This window comes from Protopterus annectens, chromosome 3.part1 (genome assembly GCF_019279795.1).
Source record: "Protopterus annectens isolate FY-2018-M chromosome 3.part1, PAN1.0, whole genome shotgun sequence".
In the NCBI taxonomy this organism is placed as follows: domain Eukaryota; kingdom Metazoa; phylum Chordata; order Ceratodontiformes; family Protopteridae; genus Protopterus; species Protopterus annectens.
Window position 1 is genome coordinate 11058807 of NC_056732.1, and position 26480 is coordinate 11085286.

At 41.2% G+C, this 26480-nt stretch overlaps 1 protein-coding gene across 1 annotated transcript in view; it reads right to left on the bottom strand.

Annotated features, from left to right (window-relative positions):
* EPB41L3 (erythrocyte membrane protein band 4.1 like 3) overlaps positions 1-26480 on the bottom strand; it is a gene marked incomplete in the record, with an annotated part of 1523429 nt that overhangs the window by 525216 nt on the left and 971733 nt on the right. The window contains 2 exon segments of the mRNA XM_044066506.1: positions 702-854; positions 1490-1577. Coding sequence (XP_043922441.1) covers positions 702-854; positions 1490-1577 — 241 coding nt within the window.

A 26480-nucleotide genomic window follows, 5' to 3' on the forward strand; every position in this document is an offset into this window, starting at 1 on the left:
ATTATTTAGTGACTTCAGTCCTGAATATCATCCCACTGATTTGCCAGAAAATCATAATTTTTATGAGGAACAGCCCAAAAAGTGATGCAAAAATCTGGACATTCTGCAAAAATTTGGACATTTGGGAGGTTTGCTCAGTTTGCTTCTTCTGTATTTGTTGACTGGAGGAGAACACTGAGCTCCATGGACTTTTTACAAATTTGGACCAGGAGCACCATCTGTTTAAGAGACACACTCATAGTCATGCAATTAGGCAGTGGAAGTTAAGGGAATAAAACCCTCGGCTAGTGGACCACAAAAACAGCTCCTTATTCCTCTGCACCAACTGCCGTACTTCTTAGGAGAAGCAGTTTGTGTATAGTGAACTTAGAAGTATGAACCTCATATTTCAGCAACAGAAGAAAAATGTTATTCAGCCTTCTGTCTGTGACTTTTAAAAAGCTTTACTGTATAGCTTTTGCAGACCAATATGTTTATTTTCTAGAGCATACAGATTAAATTTCATACTAATACATAACAGAACTGTTCGTGACAGATACACAAGCTACAACGTTCACTGTATTGTCTCATCATTAATACAGAGAATGCAAAGCACAGCTACATAGTAAATACAGTCTACATTTTGCATTTAATATTTAATGACATTTCTTTAAAATTTACACTTGCATGTAAAAATATACATAACATTACATTTTCCATACCTCTCCTGGCCGGATTTTAATATAGAAATTGTTCCTTTTGTAAGAGATTTTTAGGACTTTGGGCCAAGCAAACCGGTTTATTCGAAGTCTGTCACGATATATTAGCAAACCGCTTGCACAAACACCTAGCATAATTTCAACTCCTTCTGAATCCTAAAAATGTGAAGAAAAGAGTTAAAGAGAGTGCTATACCTTTCAGGTCAATGAGACAAACTGTTTCATTGCAAGAACTTCTATTTAAAAAGGTTTCCACTAGGCCCAACATCTCCTGTGTAGAACATGATTATCTAAATGTCAAGCCAATTATAATCTCATACTAGGACATACCAGAAGTCACTCTATCACAAAATTACTTCATTTTAATTACTATTTCATTATGCAATTATTTACCATATCATCATTAAAGCTGCTATCATCACATACCTAAAACACAGACGTGACAGAACTGCCGACACTGCAGCGTTAGTCTGGGACAGTCTCATTCAAAGTAACACTCACATTATCTTTTCTTTTGGTAAACTGATGTACTTGGACACCACTTTTGGTGACTTGTACTTGGATACTATTTTTGGTAATCTGATGTACTTGGCTACCATTGTTGGTAATCTGATGTACTTGGGTACCATTTTGGTAAACTGATGTACTTGGGCACCACTTTTGGTGACTTGTACTTGGCTACCATTGTTGGTAATCTGATGTACTTGGGTACCATTTTGGTAATCTGATGTACTTGGGTACCATTTTGGTAACCTGATATACTTAGGCACAAACACACCTACATTACATACCTTTGCATGGTGTAGGTCTACTCCATACATAGACAGTTTTTTGGCATTCTCTAGAAAATGCATCTCTGCTTCTGCAGGTAACATTCCTCTGTAAAAAGAAAAAATAAACACAATTAAGCTAGCATCCTGCATGCATTTCCACACGTAAAATCGCTTAAGTGACTTAAAGTGATTGCTGCATTTTATAAATGTTTTAGCAGCAGACATACACAATGTAAAATGTAACATCAGACATCTACATATTGACAACACTGTGCTACATTTGTATCAGTGCTACGGCATCACTTTAACAATATCAAAAGATATAAATGGAAGTACAAGAGTAGCTGCACTTAAAATTTAAAATATAAGCTCTGTATTCAATATAAAATAAAATCTGTAAATGGGTGTGCATTTTATGTACATGATTAAAGTCAGAAATACTAGTTTTGTTCACATGCAATTTATCAAAAATGCTGTTGACCACACAATACATCAAAAATCCCTAATACAAAATCACTAGTGATCACAAAAGGAAACATAACAGATTGCTAAACATCAAATAATGTACAGTTTGTAGATGTTTGAGTAGATCAATGTTGCAGTACTCATTTTTGGGTCTTTCTGCCATGCAGAAGTCCATGACCAACCAATTTCCAGAGTCTTTACATCACCTCTAGCTTATGGACATATGAGGACTGACACCTGGATGCCAGAGTATGAGAAGGTCATCTGTCTGTGCCATCTACAGTTCTTTCTAGGCATTGTACAAGCAGCCTGATGCCTGAAGACAGCACAACCTCCCCAGATGTTTGAGTTAGCAAGGGTAGTAAGGAGGGGAGATGATAAAGGGTCTATATGCAGGAGTATCCTCCCTTCCTTGCACCCAACAACAACGAAAAGAAAGGGACAACAGACAGAGGGGTTGAAGGGTGGGAGCTGGTACTGCAACACTGATCTACTCAAAAATCTACAACTGTGGTAACTGTGACACAACTGCACTACGTTCTTTGTAGTAAGTATGACAGTAGTGGCTCTTGGCAGGGCTCCCAAAACTAGTGGAGAGGTGGGAGGAGAATATATTGACCCTTAGAAAATAAGGTTTTGCAGGATAGCATTAGCAAACCATGATCTAGCCCTTGAGGCAATGCCTAAATGGTGGTGTTTTGTAAAGGTATGCACTGAGTTCCAGCTGGCAGATTCTAGGTTGGCCTGTGTAGGAAGTCCTTTGAGGAAAGCAGTGGTAGCCTCCCTATGCCTGGTACAATGGGCTTTGACATGACCGAGAAGAGTTTTTCATGGTGAATGTAATAGAACTTAATGCAACTGGCTATTAATTTGGATATAGTTTGTTTGGAGACAGGTTTGCCCTCTTTCCCCTCTGCAAAAGCCACCAACAGTTGCTCTACTCTATTTGAGGCTTTTGTCCTAAGTAGTGCCTGATTTGTCTATGTACATCCAGAGAATGAAAGATTTGCTCTAATTTGTGCTGGGGGTTTGGAAAGAAAAACACCAAGCACTGAGCCTGGTTTAGAGACAGTTTTGATACCACAATGGGTATGAAAGATGGGTTAGTTCTAAGGGTTACACAATCCCTATGAAAGGCTGAAAGGCTCTTTGCACATAAGGGCTTGTAGCTCACAGACTCTCCAAGCTGCAGTGATGGCAATTAGTAAAGTGGTCTTCCAAGTGAGCATTTTAGCAGGTGCAGACGTTGCTGGTTGAAATGGAGGCAGGGAGAGTTTTTCTAGCATGGAACTGAGATCCCATATAGGACCTAGGTTCATTCTGGCTGATCTCAAGTGAATGACTCCTTTCAGAAATTGCTTCAGCTGGGGGAGAGAATAAATGGAAAGGGAATGGGGGTAGGCAAGCTGAGACGGCAGAGTCGTGCACTTTAATGCAAGAATAAAAAGGCCCTGGATGAACAGGCCTGAGAGCTACTGCAGGAATGAACTAATGTTTGCCTGAGGAGGGTCTGTGTTCTTGCTAGGGCACCAGATGGAGAATTTCTGCCATTTGGCTAGTTATGACTTTCTGGTGGTGGATCTCCTTGCCTCCTTAAGGACGGTTAGTGCCTCATTGAGGTAGTTAATGTTTTTTGTTAAAACACAATCTTCTAGGCTGTCAATTTGAGTGAGGATGGAATACTGATCCCGTGGCCTGACTGAGAAGCTCTATCTCCTGTAGGAGAGGGTGGAATCTTCTTTCATTTATAGTCAAAAGGAGGGAAAACCAGTGCTGTTATGGCCAGTATGGGGCAAGGAGAATCATGCTTGGCCTGTCTGTCCTGACCTTTATGAGTACCATGGGAATCAGGGGTAAGGGTGGAAAGACATACAGAAACAGATTAGTCCATTTGAATGAGAATGCATCTGTTTTCCATGCCCATGCCTGCTGGGTCCTGGAGCAGAACCTCTGAAATTGTCTGTCTTGGTGACAGGCAAAAAAATATACTGAGGGAAGTCCAGGAAAGTCTCCCTCTTCAGCAACCATTTGTTGGGGTCCAGAAGATCCCTGCTTAAGGAGTTTGTCAGGGTATTGTTCTGTCCCAGAATAGGATGCTGTAAGAGTCGGTTTCAGATCTTGTGCCAACAGTCAAATCTTCATAGAGAGACTGCAAAAAGAGGTAGGAAAGGGTGTCCCCTTGTTTGCTTTTTTTATCACGACTGTGGTGTTGTGTGTCCAAATCTGTAAAATTCTTGGTGTTAGACTCTGTTGAAAGGCTTTCATAGCCAGGTAGGCAGCTAATATCTCTTTCTGAATGATAGGTAGCTTCTTCTGATCCGAGGTCCAGATGCCCAGCACCTTAATGGTCTCCAGGTAAGTCCCCCAGGCTATGTCTGAGCTATGTGTTGTGATAGTCTTGTCTGCCTCTAGCACATAAATGGTTGCTCCTGGAGTCTGTAAAATGTGTTTTTCCACCATAGCAAACCTTTTTCAGACATGGAAGGAGAGGCAGGAGTCTTTCCAGGGCAAAGAATGTTGTTACTATGATTATTTTGGAATCACTGTCACTTTCTCATGCATAGTTTGCTAGGGAGGATCATGAGGGGGTCTGCTTCAGAAGACTGACAAATCAGAAGACTGAATCCCAAAATACTGAAAGACCAAAATACTCAATCCCAAAATACTGAAAACATGTTTAATGCAGGGGGCAAGCCCCCCTGCACCCCCTCATGTGGGGGGCTATGCTCTTCACACCCCCCTGCTAATTATATATACCAACACCAAGACTGCGCAACAGTGGAAAAGGGACAAATTCCATCCTTCAGTATTTTGAGTTTTCAGCATTTTGGGATTCAGTCTTTTGGTTTGTCAGTCTTCTGAAATAGACCCATCATGAGTATGCAAGAAGTGATGTACCCCAAGACCCTCTCATCATCATCATCATCATGAACCCAATTTTTCCTATTTTCTACCTGGGGTCAGAGTGTCATGTCAACTGTTGCCATCTCTCCCTATTCAATGCCACTCTCCAACCTTCTTTGACACTCATGTCCGACTGTCACAGATCTTCTCTCACATAGTCCATCCACCAACTTGCTGGATGCCCTCACTCCCTCTTGCATTCTTCCTGGCTGTTCTAAATCTTTTTATTCTGCAAATGTCTGAACTACCATAACCTCTTGTCCTTGACCTTTTCTGCAATTGGACCAACTTTTGTTTCTGCTCTTATGTTCTCATTTCTTTGTGTGTCCCACAGTGTGTATCCTACCACCTGTCTCAGGCATGTGCCTTCGGTTTTGAATTCCATTCCCCTATCCTGTGTTGAAGTTCTTGCTCAGAACCTACCTGTAATGATGCATCGCCTGCGTACAGGTGGCTCTTGGTGATCCTGGGAAACTCTCTTGCTGAGATTTGTTGCTTTGGCAGGAAGCTGATCACACAGCTGCCAGGAAAGATTTTTTTTTCCTGTGTAAAGAAGGCTTTTTGCTGCACAGACTTTATGAGGGTCCACAGAAAGAGATTGTTTGTCTGTGGAAGAGTTTGAAACTTGCGGAGTTTTAGGGTGAGACATACCTTCTGGAAAAAGTCCACTGTGACCTGTAAAGCATTTCCAGTCAATTCTGTAGATTTACCCTAATTGAGAGAGTCATCCAAGTAAGGGTAAATGTGAACCACTAGGGTTCGGCAGTGAGCCTATCACTGGAGCTAAGCATTTGGTGAAAACTCTTGCAGTAGTAGAGAGACCAACTGGTTAAGCACATAATTGGTACTTTATGCCTGCTACTACAAAGTGAAGGTACTTTCTATGGTATTGTGCAATAAGGATGTGAAGGTATGTGTCCCTTAGATGGTCTTCCATATCGCTGTTGCAGTATTCTTCACTGAAGGGATCCTTTGCCAGGGGTAGACCAACATCCAGCCAGTATACCAAAGCCTTAGGGTTTTAAGTACTTCATACTTCAACTTCACACATATGCTCTCTGCTCACAGCGTAGGGCATAAAGGTGATGTACCGACGTACATAACTCAAAACTTCTTTACTGCCAGTCAAAATGCCATCTTCGATTGTTGGTCTGAATGCTCCTTTGTTTGTGCTGGTCACCAAGCAGTTTTTAAATACATGCCCCAATGGAGTTTTCTTCTTACCTCTTTTTTCTTTTGGTTGTGAGGTTACATGTCATCCAGAAAAGGAAAATGTTAAGGTGGGAGACAAATTCCCCATAAGGACTGTCATGAACAGTGTCTTTTTTTGCTCGGGTGCTTCTCACAATCATAGCACGTGCTCAGTTTGCCAGGCATTTGTCCCTAAGACTCTTAATAGTTGTCTCTTCTTCCTGTCTATCTACCCGGAGAACCAACAATTAAAATTGTTTGTTCAGGGTGCTATGGTGGAAATGTCCCATCCTTAGGGTCAGCGGTCTGTCAAGAAGAAGACCAAAAAAGTTAGGTCAGATTTGGCTGTTGTACTGCTCCCTTGGACATTTCTCTCAAGGCTGGTGAAAGTCAGAAGGATCATCCGGTTGATCTGTCAGAGTCCCCTGCTGGAACCGCTTTGGAGGTCGGCATGGCTCCATCCTCAGAGGCTATGCAGATATCCATTGCAGAGTTTGCAGGGGAACTTCAGCTGATCATATCTGGGGGACGGAGGTGTGTGCCACAGATTTTTGTTAGGGAGGAAATTCTCACTACATTGATTGACTGTTAGTAAGGGTCCAAACCTCCTAAGGTCTTTAGGGCTGATGTCCCTCTGAAGAAGAAGCCAAAAACTAAACATCTCCCCTGGTCCCATAGATTTTCAGTGTGAATTGCAGGATTTTACACAGAGGTAATTTAAGCACTCATGACTTTGAAGCCTCCTAGAGAGTTTATGTTCCTGCCCCCCAGTCTTGTACTCCACTTAAGAGGCCTAGGAAGCAGGACTCTTCTGATAAGAATTGGAGTCAAGGGAAGAGTCCTTGGTGTACTCCTCTCAGATTCCTTCTCCACTGGACTGTGGTTCTGTGGAGGAAAATTCCATTAGCCCAGATTCTCCCTTTGAGGGATACTATCTCTTGTATGATGGACTTCATTAAATGGAACTGTTCTCAGGTTTCTGACACCCAGAAGAGGTATTATAACCTCCTCTAGATGGGAGTCCTCTTAGCCCACTGCTGTTTCTCCAGCCCTAGCTTCCCTGTTGAACACTTTTTCAGCAGCTTCTTAGGCTCCTGATTCTCAACCTCCAGCCCTAAAAAGCCTTACACGTTTTATAAAGTGCCTGATGTATGTAGGTTTCTCTACAAGTGTCTCTCTGCTGACACCTCTGCTGTGTCTGTCTCTTCTGGCAAACCTTCCAAGATAATTCCTTCTATGAAATTGCTTCCTTCTGACAAGGACAGTAGGGCCATGGAATGTTTGGGTAACAAGGTGTATAATGCTGCTACCCTGGCCTTTTGGGCTATTAATTATCAGACCCATAAGACCAGATATGTCTTAGCTATTCTTTCTCAGGCCTATCAGGTTTGTCTTTGACCTTCCTGATTCTGAGAGGAAGGTTTTGGCCCTCTCTTTGTTGGTCTCCTCTTCCCAAGTGCATCGCCATTCTATTAAACATAGTTAAGATGTAGCTGATGCTTCTAGAGCTCCTACCTTTGGTTTTGTGTTGAGGTGCTGCTCTTGGCTTCACCTCTAGCCTTTGCCTGATGACATTAAGGCTAAATTGATGGATACTCCCCTGGATAATAAAAATATGTTTGGTTCTCCAGCTGCTGAACTTTTTAAGTCCCTACAAGAAAAGGGCAAGGCCTTGCAGGAACTGAAGCAGACTTTTGTTTCCACCATTCCTAAAATTCAGAGCAATGATCCCTCTAAATCTGCCTTTGTTCATAGACAGCCTTCTCCTCCTCCCAAAGGTAAGAAGGGTTCTAGACAGGATCCTCCTGCTAAGTCCACTCAAACTCCTGCTACACAGAGGCTTCCTTTTCAAGCCAGGCTCTGTCAGACTATTTGCTTCCCTCCATCCTAAGCCATGTCCCTTTACCTCTTCTTCTGTCCCTGTCTCTTCTCAACTGGTTAAGGATCATTCAGGATTGCTGAGTTTTGTCCATTATCCATCAAGTATATTTCATGGTGTGGAAGTCTCTTCCTCCTTTCCTGGACATTCCCCAACCTCCTCAAGAAAAGCTGCCTTTCTTTCCGGACCTTTTGTCTCAAAGCACCATCCACACTGTTCCCTCTCCTTAGAAAGGGAACAGGTTTTATTGAAGAACGGTTTTAGTTCCAAGGAAGGAAGTAACCTGGAGGTCCATTCTGGATCTTTCTCAGCTCAGCACTTTTCTGAAGATCTTTTTCTTTTGGATGCTGGCCCTTCAGACTCTATTTCCTTTTCTTCTTCCTCAGGCTTTCCTGTTCTCTCTGGACCTTGAGGATGCTTATCTTCACATCTCTGTTCATCCCCACCTCAGGAAGTATTTACATTTCTGTTTCTTTCTTGAATTTTCAGTTCTATGCTTTGCCCATTGGCCTCTCTACTGCCCCAAGGTCTTTCACCAAATGCCTAATTTCTGTGATTGCTTTTTGCAGGATGAGGGGAATACAGATCCTTCCTTATCTGGATAGTCTGCTCATGCAGGCTTCATATGCAGAGACCTGGTTTCAACACATTCACTATGCTATTTGCCTCTTGTAAAGCCTAGGGTTTATGATCAGTTGCTAGAAGTCCATCCAGACTCCTTCTCAGGATCATGTTTTTCTTAGAAGCAGGCTTCAGACCATTCCTATGCTGGCTTCCGTGGCACTGCCCAAAGGTCTTACTCTAACTGCATTTTTACAATCCCTTCTTCCTCCAGTCTCAGTTACAGTAAGAGTATTTCTAAGGGCTCTGGGATTCATGGTTTCCACCAGTCCTATGCAGACTCTAGCCAGACTCCAAATGAGGAAGCTACAGTGGTTCCTAAACTCAGGATGGCTCCAACACTGGCATCCATTAGATTTTCTGGATCCTCTTTTTCCATGCCTCTAACTAGAACATCAGTGGTGGGTTCATCAGTTTTCTGTCAACCCAGGGCTTCCTTTTCAGCCCCCAGTGCCCTCTCAGGAGCTTTTTTTCAGATGCCATAGATGCAGGGTGGGGTGCTTCTTCTGCATGTTAAATTTCAGTGTCTTTGGCCCATGCAACAGAGGGCAGATCATGGCGACACCAAGGAGGTGACAGCTTCTCCTTCTTGCTCTTCAGGTCTTTTACACACTTTTTCTTCCATGGCCTCCAAAATTTACACAGACAATAACAGAGTGATGTGATACATCAACAAGCAAGGGGGGCATGGTCCTATCTTCTGCAGAGACTAGGTCAAGTTTGGGATCTGGCTGTCCAATATCAGCTGACTCTTCAGGTTGTCTATATTGTTTCAGAACAAAACATTCAGGCAGACTTTCTGAGAAGGTAGTAACACAAGCTCAAGAGTGGATGCTTCACAGATTTGTTTTTGGACATTGTCCACCAGTGGGGTACTCCTCAGGTAGACCTTTTTGCCTTCCCTCTGAACAAACAACTTCCGCTTTTTTGCACCAGAGTCCCAAGTTGACTGGCATGGAAGGTGGATGCCCTATCTTTTCTTTTGGAAGGAGATGTTTCTCTATGCCTTCCCTCTCCTTCCTCTCATATCGAGAGTCCTGCTTAACTCATTACATCTGAGTGATGCCCCCAGGCGCATCTACAGTTAACTCCCACTGACGCCTCTAGGCATCAAATATTGTCTATTTTTGCATCAATAATTTCAAAACCATGTTATGTGCAAGATTTTAAAATATATCCTCTTAAACCTTGCACCGTTGCCACTGTGCCTTCACTGCACTTATTATTCCATACACAAATCATTGTTAGCCCTTACCGCTGCCATTGAGCCTTCATTGCACTTATTATTCCATGCACAAATCACTGTTATCCTTTATCACTGCCACCGAGCCTTCATTGCACTTATTATTCCATGTACAAATCACTGTTAGCCTTTACCGCTGCCACCGAGATTTCACTGCACTTATTATTACAGACAAAAATCACTGTTAGCCTTTACCGCTGCCACCGAGATTCCACTGCACTTATTATTACAGACAAAAATCACTGTTAGCCTTTACCGCTGCCACCGAGCCTTCATTGCACTTATTATTCCATGCACAAATCACTGTTAGCCTTTACCGCTGCCACCGAGCCTTCATTGCACTTATTATTCCATGCACAAATCACTGTTAGCCCTTACCGCTGCCACCAAGCCTTCATTGCACTTATTATTCCATGCACAAATCATTGTTAGCCCTTACCGCTGCCACCAAACCTTCATTGCACTTATTATTCCATGCACAAATCACTGTTAGCCCTTACCGCTGCCACCGAACCTTCACTTCAGTTATTATTCCACACATGCTGCTGCTTTATTGAATTCTGCATAGAATATGGGAGCTTGAGCTTATCTTGGCACTCAGTGACCACACATCAGAGAAACCTTTATTTATTTACTTTGATCAGAGCAGACTATTTACAGAACAAATTCACAAACATAGAATGTTCACAGAAGGTAGATAATCTCACACAGAATTGAAACAATATGTAAATATTATTAACAGCATAGAAAAACAAATGCAAATTAATTTTAGTGTAAAATATGAGATGGGAGCATCAGGTGGAGGATCAAAACAGAAGGAATGTAGGTGAGGAGGGAGGGAGGTTATGTGTTCAGTAGAAAAGCACTTGCAGTCAGATTTTTGATGAAAGTGATTTTGAGTTTTGCTCTGAATATGAGGTAAAAAGAGACTTCTTTTAGGTGTGGGGGAGGAACTGTTACAGTTTGGGTGCAAGAGTTTAGAAGGAATGGTTGGTATCATGCAGATTAGTTTGGGATATCTGGATGGAAGGAGTTAATTTTAGAGGTTGCAGAGGTTGTAAGGGGGAGATTATTATGGACTTTGGCTGCAAGAGGTGGAGAGGCACTTGGTTGAAGTAATATGAAAAGCAAAGACCCTAGAAGTAACTCAATTCTGTATAAAACCAGCAGCCATACTAGTCTTGGATAGGACGCAAGTCTGTCACAAGAAGCATGAGAGTGCACAGAGACCGGCAGCCATACTAGTCTTGGATAGGACGCAGGTCTGTCACAAGAGGCATGAGAGTGCACAGAGACCAGCAGCCATACTAGTCTTGGATAGGACGCAAGTCTGTCACAAGAGGCATGAGAGTGCACAGAGACCGGCAGCCATACTAGTCTTGGATAGGACGCAAGTCTGTCACAACAGGCATGAGAGTGCACAGAGACACACACACACACACACACACACACACACACACACACACACATACTCGAAGTAACACATGGTGCACACAATTAGGCAAATTTGGAGCTCACCAATTCATCTACAGCATGTCATTATGTTTTTGAGGTTTGGCAGGAAAGCAGACTATCCAACAAAAAAGCAACTGCAATTTCCAAAGAGAAGGCAGCCCAGCTGAGACTGAAATGTTTGCTTCTATGCTGAATGCAGTAATACTAACTGTTGTGCCACAGTTTCCTTGCTTCCTGCTGTATAACTAGTTTATATTATGGTTCTACTGTGACAGACAGGGAATTTGGATTTCAGCTCCACTTAGGAAACAGAACCAACAAGATGGGGCTTCAGTCTCAACACTGATGCTATTTAATATACAAACTGCAAGCCATCTCTTTTAATGTAGAGTGATAGTGTGCTCAATATAACTCAGGCAACCTGAGTTATATTACTATCTCCTGCACATGTAGAAGATGGCCCAGAAAAAAAACAATGACAAGGCTAGGCCTACTCACTTTTTCCAGGTGGAGGACAAGGAGATGTGGTGGGGCATCACAAGCCTCAGTGGTAATACTGGCCATAATAATAAGTCAGTGCAGCAGCCAGTGAACTGGTTCTGAGGCCCTTTCACCAAATAGATGGGGTCGTTCTCTTATCGTACCATTACATGTCTCACTTGAGGGTCATCTAGCATTTGATTTGGATATAAAACCTTAAATACCATATGAACTGTAATATGATGACTACTTCTTCACCGTCACCCACTCATGATGCATCGTTCCTCATTCTGCACTTGACCTTACAAATGGAGATTGGAACATGTGTGTATAGTGAACTCCTGAACTGGAGATATTCCTGGCATGGTAAACACTGGGCATCTGTCATGTACACGATGAAGCTGTATGCATGGGTGAAAAAGGCAGCTGGCAAAAGAATAGCCTGAAGTCAGTGGCAGTTGGTCAAAAATGGTTAATATACCCAGGACAATTGGCTTTAAAAGTGTACAGTAAGTGTGCACTACAGCCCTGGGTAAAAGCCAAGGTATGCCACACCTAAATGAGCTTTATACTGTATAGTTACAGCTCATAGTCGTAACAAAATGGTTCCACAGGATTTCACTCACCTCAGAATGAGGTCACTGATTTCCCGTGCAATCTTACCAACAGTAACTAAAACATGACTAAAATTATTTTGTGTTTACGGATTTGCACAATATTTTACAAAAAGAAGAGGGAAATGGAAACTCCCTGGCACCAACAGGCATTTCCTAACCCATGGTATTACTGCCCCCATTTAATCAAGACTAACAAAACAAGAAGTTGTATAATATTTACAATTAAATATTAAAATGGTAGCAATTAGCTCTGAAAAGCCATTCTTCAAAGGTTAAAAATATAAAGCTAAAAGGACACCAATAAAATGCAATATACCCTTAAGCTAATAAATAAATGATTAACTGCCAGCATTTAAAATTCTTGTATCCTTTACCTACATCCTATATTGTTATAATTTGTAGTCCAGTCCATTATACCCTTGTATCTTATGTCAAGAATAAATATTATGGCATTCTCTTTTTTTGATACCCCTTGGACTGCATTGACCATTGTGAAATCTTAGTCAGTAGTTGCCCTGTCTGTAGTCAGCCTGAAAAAGGTAAGTATTCTGAGGATGCAGTACCTGCCTCATACTTACCAAAAACATGTACTGTTACCTCACAATGATTCAGTTTGTAAAAGATGTTAAGTATTTACTGAACATGGGTGCTACCTTCTCATCTCAAAACAAATTTAGTAAGCATCACACTCATACACCTAAAGCACAGAGAGTACAGTTTTGTACCTACCATAAATGTAGATGTCCGATAGATATGCATCTGCAGTCATAACATATGGGTTGTCCTGCCTCAGGCAGCCCTTCGATTGGCCGGATTCCAAAGTCTGGGTCTGGCCTCGGCTGATGTCGCACTTTCCCCGACGTCAGAGCTTCTGGGGTATAAAGGCATCAGCCGACACCATTTTCCTCAGTGTTTCTTGCCCCAGATGCCAGGTGCCCTCTAGGAAGGCTAAATTTGGATAAATGTTGAATGTTCCAAACAGTAGCAAAATATATATATATATATATATATACATATATACAAACAAACAAATACACCATAATAGATTCCCCCAGCTAGCTGAAAGAGGGGTAAGCACCCTAGGAATACCACAGAGGGGAAGGAGGGTGGGTAATCCTGACTGCAGATGCATACCTATCGGACATCTACATTTATGGTAGGTACAAAACTGTACTATGTCCTTCAAGGATGCATCTGCAGTCCTTACATATGGGTAGAATACCATAGCCAAACTGGGGGAGGAGGCACTAAGATAAGGATGGTGTAGTTAAGATCCCCTGTAAAACTGCAGTTGCAAAGCCTGCTCGGGATCTGGAGTATAAAGGTAGATTGTAGTGCTTGGCAAATGTATGCACGGAGCTCCAAGTAGCAGCTTCTAAAATGTCCTTGGTAGCCACCCCTCGTAGGAAAGCTGTAGTGGTGGCTGTGGCCCTTGTGGAATGAGGCCTGATATTTTCAGGAGCTGTCTTTCCATGAAAAGAGTAGCAAAAGCGAATGCAATTTCCTATCCATTTTGAAATTGTCTGTTTGAAATTGCTTTTCCTTGCACCCCAGTTGCATATGCTACAAAAGTTGGTCAGTTTTCTGCTGGTTTTAGTTCTGTCCAGATAGTAGCGTAGTTGTCTGTGTATATCCAAGGTGTGCAAAAGTTTTCTCCTTTGTTCTGTGGGTTAGGGAAGAACGTAGGCAAATGAATAGCTTGGTTCAAGGATACCCTGGATACCACCTTTGGCATGAAAGTAGGATTGGTTCTCAGAGACACTCTATCCTGGTGAAAAATAAGGAAAGGCTGCACTGCCATTAATGCCTGTAACTCGGATACTCTTCTTGCTGAAGTGATTGCCAGAAGAAAAGCAGTTTTCCAAGATAAAAACTGTAAGTCTGCTGATGCTGCTGGTTCAAAAGGAGGTAGTGTCAATTTTTCCAGCACAAAATTGAGATCTCATGCGGGCAGAGGGGGTCTCCTTGGAGGCTTAACATTTTTGATCCCTCTCAAAAATTGTCTGAGAAGAGGGTGAGAGAAGATAGGAGGATCCATGTTGTATTCTGTTGAAATTGCTGAAGCATGAATCTTAATGGAAGAGTAGGACAGGCCATTGTGGAACAATTCTGCTAAGTATTCTAGGATGTGTGCTAGGTTTGCCACTGTGACATCTGTGCCCTTTGATGTGCTCCAAATGAGGAATCTCTTCCATTTAGCTGAGTATGTCTTCCTTGTGGAGGGTCTGCGAGCCTCCAGGATAATGTCCTTGACCCTTTGAGATAAGACAGTTTGGTTTGGTTTTAAGCAATTTTCCAGGCAGTTAGTTGCAGTGTTTTCAAGTTTGGATGCAGGGTCTTGAAATTGTTCTGCGTTAGAAGAAGAGGCCATAGGGGTAGAGGCCATGAGTTCGCCTGAGACATGCTTCTCAGTAGCGGATACCAGTGCTCTCTTGGCCAGTCCGGAGCTATTAGTATCACCTTTGGCTGTTCCTCCCTGATCTTCAGTAGAACCTTGTACATCAATGGGAGAGGTGGAAATGCATACACTGTTAGGGCATTCCAGCTGAAAGAGAGAGAGTCCACCCTCCAGGCTTGTGGGTGGTATGTCCTTGAGCAGAATTTCTTCAGTTGGTGGTTGAGTGGGGAGGTGAACAGATCTATCTCTGGCATTCCCCATTTCTTTGTTATGAGTTTGAAGATGTCTGGATGTAGCATCCATTCGTGAGCATCCGTGGTAGTCCTGCTTAAGCTGTCTGCTAGTGAATTCTCTTTTCCTGGTACGAATTTGGCCTGCAGTTGGATGTTGAGATTCAGGCCTAGGTTCCACAGATCCATTGCCATCCGGCATAGAGGGTATGAATGTGTGCCTCCCTGTTTGTTTATGTACCACATGACCGTGGTGTTGTCTGTCCTTATCAGCAGATGTCCTTGCTGGAGGAATGGTTTGAATGCCTCGATTGCATGCTTCACTGCCAGCATCTCCTTTTGATTTATGTGCAAGTTTAGCTGACCTTGAGACCATAGGCCTTGGATACATTTGTCCTCCATGTGTGCTCCCCATCCTAGTTCTGAGGCGTCCGTGGTGATGGTCTGCCTTGGTTTTGGTTTGTTGAAAGGCAACCCTCTGTTGGACTGGCAGGCCTGAGCCCACCACTGGAATTCCTTTTGAAGGCATGGAATGATTGGTATCATGGTTTCTAGACTGTGCCTGTGTTGAGACCATACATTCCTTAGGTACCATTGTAATTTCCTCATATGCAGCCTGGCATGCGGGATCAAGATTATGCAGGATGCCATTTAACCCATGGCCTGCAGGACTTTCCTTGCAGTAAGCTGAGCTTGTCTTGTCAAAGTCATGAAGTAATCTGGAAGTTGTTTTTGTTTTTCTTCTGTGAGAAAAGCCATCTGAGTTATTGTGTCCAGATCCGCACCCAAAAAGGTTATCCTTTGGGATGGCACTAGTCTTGACTTTTGGATGTTGACTGTGTATCCCAAGGCCTGTAACAGGTGTATGACATAGGCCAAATCCTTTATCAATTTTGTCTTGTTGTCCGCTTGTATTAGGCAGTCGTCCATGTATGGGTAGATTTGAATTCCCTGAAGTCTGCAATGAGCAATTACTGATGCCAGGCATTTCGTGAATACTCTGGGCGCAGTAGATAAGCCAAAGGGTAATGCTGAGAATTGATAATGCTCTGATCCTGCAAGAAATCTGAGGTGTCTTCTGCAATCTGGTCGGATAGGGATGTGCAGGTATGCCTCCTTGAGATCTAGAGTCACCAGCCAAGACTCCTTGCCCAACATGGGAAGAAGTTGCTGTAGGGTCAGCATTTTGAATTTTGGCACAATGAGATATGTGTTCAGTGCGGACAAGTCGAGAATAGGCCTCCATTGGTTTTCTTTTCTTGGTACAAAGAATAGTCTGGAGTAAAATTCTTGGCCTTGTTCCATACATGGTACCCTTTCTATCGCTTTCATCTGAAGTAAATTGTTGATTTGTCTTAAAGCCTCTGGCTTCTGGTCTGGTGGAAGGTTTGGCATTCTGCTCCTTTTTGGTAAAGTGTGGAAGTGAAACCTGTATCCTTTGTCTATTGTTTGCAATGTCCATGTGTCCTTTGTAATGCAATGCCAGTTTTTTGAGAATAAAGCCAGCTTTCCGCCCAAGGGAGCTTCCAGTTGTTCCCTGGTAGGCGGAATCAGAGTCAAGTCATTGTGTCTGTCCTGTGGTAGTGGTTGTAGTTGCAGCTGTGGCACTACTCCTCTGGTTGGCAGGCTGCCAATGACGGCCCCTGTAGGCACCCTTTGATTGACCTCTGCCTCTAGGGCGTCTATTCCTGCCCCTCTGTGCTCTGGAGGTGTCTGGAAAGGACCAATTCTTTGAAGGCCAGTTTCTGCTGAACCTCGGAGGTTGGACCTGCAGAAATTCCTTTACTGTTTGCACAGATTTTGCTTTTTCTTCCACTTTCTTTAGAATCTCCTGTGCAGGGGAGCCAAATAAACTTTGTTTCTCCATTGCAGCATCTAGGAGTTTAGCCTTGACATGATCTGGCAAGGATTGCTCTTTTATCCAGGCATGCCTACGAATTACTGCCCCAGTCATAGCTGATCTAAATGAAGCCTCCAGTGCATCATAGCCACATTTTAAGAAATGATTACTGACCTGCTGAGAGTTGTGTACCAAATCCTGAAGGGATTTACGGTCTAAAGGTTCAGGAGAAGAAAGATTTTTATTCATCTGATCTAACAAATATTCTTGGTACTGTATCATATGGAATTGATAGTTTAATGCCCTGGCAGAAAGAGTAGCAGATGTATAAACCTTTTAACCCATCTCTCTAATGCTCTAGACTCTCTTTCAGAGGGTAGGGGGTTTTTGGCAGTGGCAGCTGCAACTCCGTTTGGGCCCTGAGAAATAGTTTCTGGGTCTGCAGCATGGGCTTTATAGAGGTGGAAGTGAGAATCCGGGACCCTGTAATATCGGTCAGGTTTGGCAGGGGCCGGAGGAAGAGAATCAGGTGCAGAACTAACATCATTATACACATCATCAATTACAGTTAGCACTGGTGGTATGGCTAAGGGCCTATGCTGGGGCAAATATAAAAATGTCCTTAATCTTTTTCTAGAATCAGAAAAATCCTGACCCTGCCATTGAAAGTGTTCCCTCATTGAGTGCAAAGTCTCCCCAAAGGAAAATTCTTCAGGAGGGGAGGCCGAAGGAATAGAGTCTTCTGCATCTGAATCCTCATAAGGCGAATAGGCCCCTTCCTGATGGTCTGACAAATCAGATTCATCCGTGGAGTAATCAGAGGAGAGAGGTTCAGAGGGTTCAGTCCTAGGCCTTTTGTCAGTTGGAGGTTGGGAGGCCCTGTCTGGGTGAGGTTGGGAACCCCTGATTAAGGATATAAGGTCCTCAGCAAGACTGAGAATCTGAGAACTTGAGGAAGGCCTCTGTGAAGTAGATTTGGCAGGTAAAGCTTTTGAAAGTTTGGCAGCTTTAGCCCTGGAGAAAGCCTTAATAGACATAGAAGCTGGGGGCCTAGCTTCCCCACGTACAGGTGTAGAAATGTCCAATGGAATGGTGTCGGACAATTCTTGAGTGCTAGCTTCGGTAGGGATTTCTGAAGCCGACTCAGCCGGGGCCTCTCTGGCCTCGGTTGTCGGAGGTATGGTTTCGGTCGTAGTAAGAACCGTGGACTCGGTTTCAGCCGAAACCGAGACACTCACGGTAGGCCTAACCGTGGTTTCAGCCGAAACCGCTGGCCGCGAGTGTCGGTCCTTTTCCCTGCGTTTTTTGGCCATATGCGTAGTCGGAGTCTCCGACGGCATTTTATATGCAAAAGCGGTTCCGAAAAATTCTTCTGCAAACTCCAACCGACGTCTAAGAGTCCGTCGGTTGAAGGAGGCACAGGCTAAACAAGTTGATACGTCGTGGTCTGGGCCTAAGCAAGGAAGGCAGTAAGAATGGAAATCCTTATGAGGTATTTGTTTCCCACAAGTTAAACAATTATTTACTTTGTCTGACATCGGCTGAGGCAAGAAAGAGTCCCCAACGGGTACTTAGCTTTTTTCGAAGTCTTCGGTAGCTGAAATCTCTGGATCTGACCGACCGGCACTTGCGAACAGCTTCTGCTTCGGGCACCGCGCGGCAAGAATGACTGAGGAAAATGGCGTTGGCTGATGCCTTTATACCCCAGAAGCTCTGACGTCGGGGAAAGTGCGACATCAGCCGAGGCCAGACCCAGACTTTGGAATCCGGCCGACCGAAGGGCTGCCTGAGGCAGGACAACCCATATGTTAAGACTGCAGATGCATCCTTGAAGGACATCACCTCCAATACACCGTCTTATGCTAAAGTTATTAAGAGAACACTGTTTAAGCCTCCTAGATTAAAGACTAATAAAAGTCATCCATTTGTTCACACAACACACCTACCTTCACCCCACATGTCCATAACCAATGGACACACTTCTAATAGTTACAAAGGTACAGAGTCCAAGCCCTTCAGGCTTAATGAGCCTGTATTCATCCACAGTAATGTTTTAGTAATAGGAAAATATATTGGCAGGCATATAGACACCATCTTCGACAGACTGGATAAAACGAGCGTGATGGTTAGCTCTCCTTCCAGAATAAGGATCAAGAATATGACACTGGCTCTTAGATTACTCCACCCTGACAAATATGCACGAAGCAATGAATGACTTTAAGAACAGGGCAAAGGATATGACTTATATACATTCTCAAGACAGGAAAGACCATGGCCTTGGATAGAACAATGCTGAAATTCAAAGTAAATGTAATTGGCTTTAATAATTGATTATATAAATGGTGTCATTCTATGGGATCCTGTATGTGCCAGCTTGGGATATGACAACTGTCAAGTCTTCCTTCTTTGTCAGGGACGCTCTGCACCTCTCTTACAATGTCATTGTTGCCCCCTACAATACTGTTTAGGCAGAGCCCATCTACTGGACATTCCAAAGAAGTAATGTCTAAATCAGAATGCATTAAGGTGGCAGTATTCCATGTCAGGAGTCTTAACAAAAGTGCTCACACTTAAGGCTTTCCTGTAACTTTAGTACATGTGTGTAGTTACAAAGACAAGCATGGTTTCAATGCAATGAAAGCACTTCCTTTGTTCATGTGTCTAGGGGCTAGCATGTCCTCAGACCTACTGGCAATTAAAGAGGAGTGTCAGTATTTGTCAAGGATATTCTCACTTCAGAAATGATTCCTCAGCTCCCCAAATTTAAACACTTACATGTCCAAATCACCCTAAACGAGATTACGTGCCATACATAGCTCTACAACACAATTTACGCCCACATCTTACCACAACAGCTATCTTAATGATTTAATTAAATCCTTATTAATCTGAACACCTTTCAAATGGGGAACTTCAGTTGTCTATCTGTAAATCATCTGAATACACCTACATATTTATGGCATACGCAGCTTGACCTACATAGATCCATGGCAGCTATCTGACTGTGGTAAAATCATAATGACAAAAAAAATCCAAACCATGGTAATGTCAAGTATAACCAATAATCAATCAAATAAGTTACGTTTTCACAGTCAAAACTCTGACCCAGTAAATCATACAAGAAGTAATGAAACACAATTTATTGAGTTCTTTCATCTGTAGGAATGGACTTCATCAGAATAATGAAAAAGGAATGGACTTCATCAGAATAATGAAAAAGGAATGGACTTCATCAGAATAATGAAAAAGTAAACCAACATCTAATTATATGAGCAACAAAATCACATATTATCATTGCAGTGTCAATTTAAGTACATCTATAGAAAGAATGCACATATTTAAAAAAACTCTTAAAAGTGCAGATCTACAAAAAAAAAGCTAGTATGAGGCTGATACAAATTAATTTTCACAGTTTGCTTGGAAACAGCAACATGATACTCTACCCCCTCTGGGACCCACAACAATTTTGTCTAAAATCAAAGACAAACTTCCTAAAACTATGGAAAAGGAGAGCATGTACAGTGAGGGCACTTGTTCTCATACATCCTACCTCTCAAGCTTCTTTCAATTTTCCCTGTACAGACAGCTTCAGGAGACGCACATCACAATGTTTACCACCCTTTTACTTGCATCAGTATTCCTTCCTGATTTTAATACAGCCAGAAAGTACAGTTGTGTACACTTACCATAACTGTACATGTTCGAGTGCATTCATTGTCGCAGTATACATAAAGTACAGTTGTGTACACTTACCATAAATGTAGATGTTCGAGTGTATTCACTGTCGCAGTATACATAAAGTACAGTTGTGTACACTTACCATAAATGTACATGTCTGAGTGTATTCACTGTCACCGTATACATAAAGTACAGTTGTGTACACTTACCATAACTGTACATGTTCGAGTGCATTCATTGTCGCAGTATACATAAAGTACAGTTGTGTACACTTACCATAACTGTACATGTTCGAGTGCATTCATTGTCGCAGTATACATAAAGTACAGTTGTGTACACTTACCATAAATGTCGATGTTCGAGTGTATTCACTGTCGCAGTATACATAAAGTACAGTTGTGTACACTTACCATAAATGTACATGTTCGAGTGCATTCATTGTCGCAGTATACATAAAGTACAGTTGTGTACACTTACCATAAATGTAGATGTTCGAGTGTATTCACTGTCGCAGTATACATAAAGTACAGTTGTGTACACTTACCATAACTGTAGATGTTTGAGTGCATTCATTGTCGCAGTCATCACATTTGGGTTATACCTGCCAGGGTAGCCCTCAGTCGGCCCGAATACCAGAGGCTTAGTATTTCTGCATTGGTTGCTGTCACTCCAGGACTGACATCAGGTCATCAGTGGTTTAAAATCAGGCAGCCAACGCCATTACATCAGTTTTTCTTGGCCTAACTGTCAGGAGCCCTCAATAGGGAGATAGGTTATGGTGGAAGAACTCCATTAGGAGAAAGTAAATACCAAAAATTCCTTGTAAGGCGAGAGAGAGTGAGAGAAGACAAAGGGGATGGAGGGAGGGAGGTAAAACAGTACTGCAACAGTGAATACACTCAAACATCTACATTTTTGGTAACTGTACACAACTGTACTTTATGTATACTGTGACAGTGAATACACTTGAACATCTACGTTTATGGTAAGTGTACACAACTGTACTTTATGTATACTGCGACAGTGAATACACTTGGGCATCTACATTTATGGTAAGTGTACACAACTTTATTTTATGTATACTGCAACAGTGAATACACTCAAACATCTACATTTATGGTAAGTGTACACAACTGTACTTTATGTATACTGCGACAGTGAATACACTCGAACATCTACATTTACTGTAAGTGTACACAACTGTACTTTATGTATACTGCGACAGTGAATACACTCGAACATCTACATTTATGGTAAGTGTACACAACTGTACTTTATGTATACTGCGACAGTGAATACACTCGAACATCTACATTTATGGTAAGTGTACACAACTGTACTTAATGTATACTGCGACAGTGAATACACTTGGGCATCTACATTTATGGTAAGTGTACACAACTTTATTTTATGTATACTGCAACAGTGAATACACTAAAACATCTACATTTATGGTAAGTGTACACAACTGTACTTTATGTATACCGCGACAGTGAATACACTCAAACATCTACATTTATGGTAAGTGTACACAACTAAACTTTATGTACTGCGACAGTGAATACACTTGAACATCTACATTTATGGTAAGTGTACACAACTGTACTTTATGTATACTGCGGCAGTGAATACACTCAAACATCTACATTTATGGTAAGTGTACACAACTGTATTTATGTATACTGCGACAGTGAATACACTCGAACATCTACATTTATGGTAAGTGTACACAACTGTACTTTATGTATACTGCGACAGTGAATACACTTGGGCATCTACATTTATGGTAAGTGTACACAAATTTATTTTATGTATACTGCAACAGTGAATACACTCAAACATCTACATTTATGGTAAGTGTACACAACTGTACTTTATGTATACTGCGACAGTGAATACACTCGAACATCTACATTTATGGTAAGTGTACACAACTGTACTTTATGTATACTGCGACAGTGAATACACTCGAACATCTACATTTATGGTAAGTGTACACAACTGTTCTTTATGTATACTGCGACAGTGAATACACTTGAACACCTACATTTATGGTAAGTGTACACAACTGTACTTTATGTATACTGCGACAGTGAATACACTCGAACATCTACATTTATGGTAAGTGTACACAACTAAACTTTATGTATACTGCGACAGTGAATACACTTGAACATCTACATTTATGGTAAGTGTACACAACTGTACTTTATGTATACTGCGGCAGTGAATACACTCGAACATCTACATTTATGGTAAGTGTACACAACTGTATTTATGTATACTGCGACAGTGAATACACTCGAACATCTACATTTATGGTAAGTGTACACAACTGTACTTTATGTATACTGCGACAGTGAATACACTTGGGCATCTACATTTATGGTAAGTGTACACAAAATTATTTTATGTATACTGCAACAGTGAATACACTCAAACATCTACATTTATGGTAAGTGTAAACAACTGTACTTTATGTATACTGCGACAGTGAATACACTCGAACATCTACATTTATGGTAAGTGTACACAACTGTACTTTATGTATACTGCGACAGTGAATACACTCGAACATCTACATTTATGGTAAGTGTACACAACTGTTCTTTATGTATACTGCGACAGTGAATACACTCGAACATCGACATTTATGGTAAGTGTACACAACTGTACTTTATGTATACTGAGACAGTGAATACACTCGAACATCTACATTTATGGTAAGTGTAAACAACTGTACTTTATGTATACTGCGACAGTGAATACACTTGGGCATCTACATTTATGGTAAGTGTACACAACTTTATTTTATGTATACTGCGACAGTGAATACACTCGAACATCGACATTTATGGTAAGTGTACACAACTGTACTTTATGTATACTGCGACAGTGAATACACACGGACATCTACATTTATGGTAAGTGTACACAACTGTACTTTATGTATACTGCGACAGTGAATACACTAGGGCATCTACATTTATGGTAAGTGTACACAACTTTATTTTATGTATACTGCGACAGTGAATACACTCGAACATCAACATTTATGGTAAGTGTAAACAACTATACTTTATGTATACTGCGACAGTGAATACACTCGAACATCTACATTTATGGTAAGTGTACACAACTGTACTTTATATATACTGCGACAGTGAATACACTCGAACATCAACATTTATGTTAAGTGTACACAACTGTACTTAATGTATACTGCGACAGTGAATACACTCGAACATCTACATTTATGCTAAGTGTACACAACTGTACTTTATGTATACTGCGACAGTGAATACACTTGGGCTTCTACATTTATGGTAAGTGTACACAACTGTATTTTATGTATACTGCGACAGTGAATACACTCGAACATCGACATTTATGGTAAGTGTACACAACTGTACTTTATGTATACTGCGACAGTGAATACACTCGAACATCTACATTTCTGGTAAGTATACACAACTGTACTTTATGTATACTGTGACAGTGAATACACTTGAACATCAACATTTATGTTAATTGTACACAACTGTACTTTATGTATACTGCGACAGTGAATACACTTGAACATCTACATTTATGGTAAGTGTACACAACTGTACTTTATGTATACTGCGACAGTGAATACACTTGGGCATCTACATTTATGGTAAGTGTACACAACATTATTTTATGTATACTGCGACAGTGAATACACTCGAACATCGACATTTATGGTAAGTGTACACAACTGTACTTTATGTATACTGCGACAGTGAATACACTCGAACATCTACATTTATGGTAAGTGTACACAACTGTACTTTATGTATACTGCGACAGTGAATACACTCGAACATCGACATTTATGTTAAGTGTACACAACTGTACTTTATGTATACTGCGACAGTGAATACACTCAAACATCTACATTTATGGTAAGTGTACACAACTGTACTTTATGTATACTGCGACAGTGAATACACTTGGGCATCTACATTTATGGTAAGTGTACACAACTTTATTTTATGTATACTGCGACAGTGAATACACTCGAACATCGACATTTATGGTAAGTGTACACAACTGTACTTTATGTATACTGCAACAGTGAATACACTCGGGCATCTACATTTATGGTAAGCGTACACAACTGTACTTTATGTATACTGCGACAGTGAATACACTCGAACATCGACATTTATGGTAAGTGTACACAACTGTACTTTATGTATACTGTGACAGTGAATACATTCGGACATCTACATTTATGGTAAGTGTACACAACTGTACTTTATGTATACTGCGACAGTGAATACACTTGGGCATCTACATTTATGGTAAGTGCACACAACTGTACTTTATGTATACTGCGAAAGTGAATGCACTCGAACATCGACATTTATGGTAAGTGTACACAACTGTACTTTATGTATACTGAGACAGTGAATACACTCGAACATCTACATTTATGGTAAGTGTACACAACTGTACTTTATGTATACTGCGACAGTGAATACACTCGAACATCTACATTTATGGTAAGTGTACACAACTGTACTTTATGTATACTGCGACAGTGAATACACTCGAGCATCGACATTTATGCTAAGTGTACACAACTGTACTTTATATATACTGCGACAGTGAATACACTCGAACATCTACACTTATGGTAAGTGTAGACAACTGTACTTTATGTATACTGCGACAGTGAATACACTTGGGCATCTACATTTATGGTAAGTGTACACGACTTTATTTTATGTATACTGCGACAGTGAATACACTCGAACATTGACATTTATGGTAAGTGTACACAACTGTACTTTACGTATACTGTGACAGTGAATACACTCGAACATCTACATTTATGGTAAGTGTAAACAACTGTACTTTATGTATACTGCGAGAGTGAATACACTTGGGCATCTACATTTATGGTAAGTGTACACAACTTTATTTTATGTATACTGCAACAGTGAATACACTCAAACATCTACATTTATGGTAAGTGTACACAACTGTACTTTATGTATACTGTGACAGTGAATACACTCGAACATCTACATTTATGGTAAGTGTACACAACTGTACTTTATGTATACTGCGACAGTGAATACACTCGAACATCTACATTTATGGTAAGTGTACACAACTGTTCTTTATGTATACTGCGACAGTGAATACACTTGAACATCTACATTTATGGTAAGTGTACACAACTGTACTTTATGTATACTGCGACAGTGAATACACTCGAACATCTACATTTATGGTAAGTGTACACAACTAAACTTTATGTATACTGCGACAGTGAATACACTTGAACATCTACATTTATGGTAAGTGTACACAACTGTACTTTATGTATACTGCGGCAGTGAATACACTCGAACATCTACATTTATGGTAAGTGTACACAACTGTATTTATGTATACTGCGACAGTGAATACACTCGAACATCTACATTTATTGTAAGTGTACACAACTGTACTTTATGTATACTGCGACAGTGAATACACTTGGGCATCTACATTTATGGTAAGTGTACACAAAATTATTTTATGTATACTGCAACAGTGAATACACTCAAACATCTACATTTATGGTAAGTGTACACAACTGTACTTTATGTATACTGCGACAGTGAATACACTCGAACATCTACATTTATGGTAAGTGTACACAACTGTACTTTATGTATACTGCGACAGTGAATACACTCGAACATCTACATTTATGGTAAGTGTACACAACTGTTCTTTATGTATACTGCGACAGTGAATACAATCGAACATCGACATTTATGGTAAGTGTACACAACTGTACTTTATGTATACTGCGACAGTGAATACACTCGAACATCTACATTTATGGTAAGTGTAAACAACTGTACTTTATGTATACTGCGACAGTGAATACACTTGGGCATCTACATTTATGGTAAGTGTACACAACTTTATTTTATGTACACTGCGACAGTGAATACACTCGAACATCGACATTTATGGTA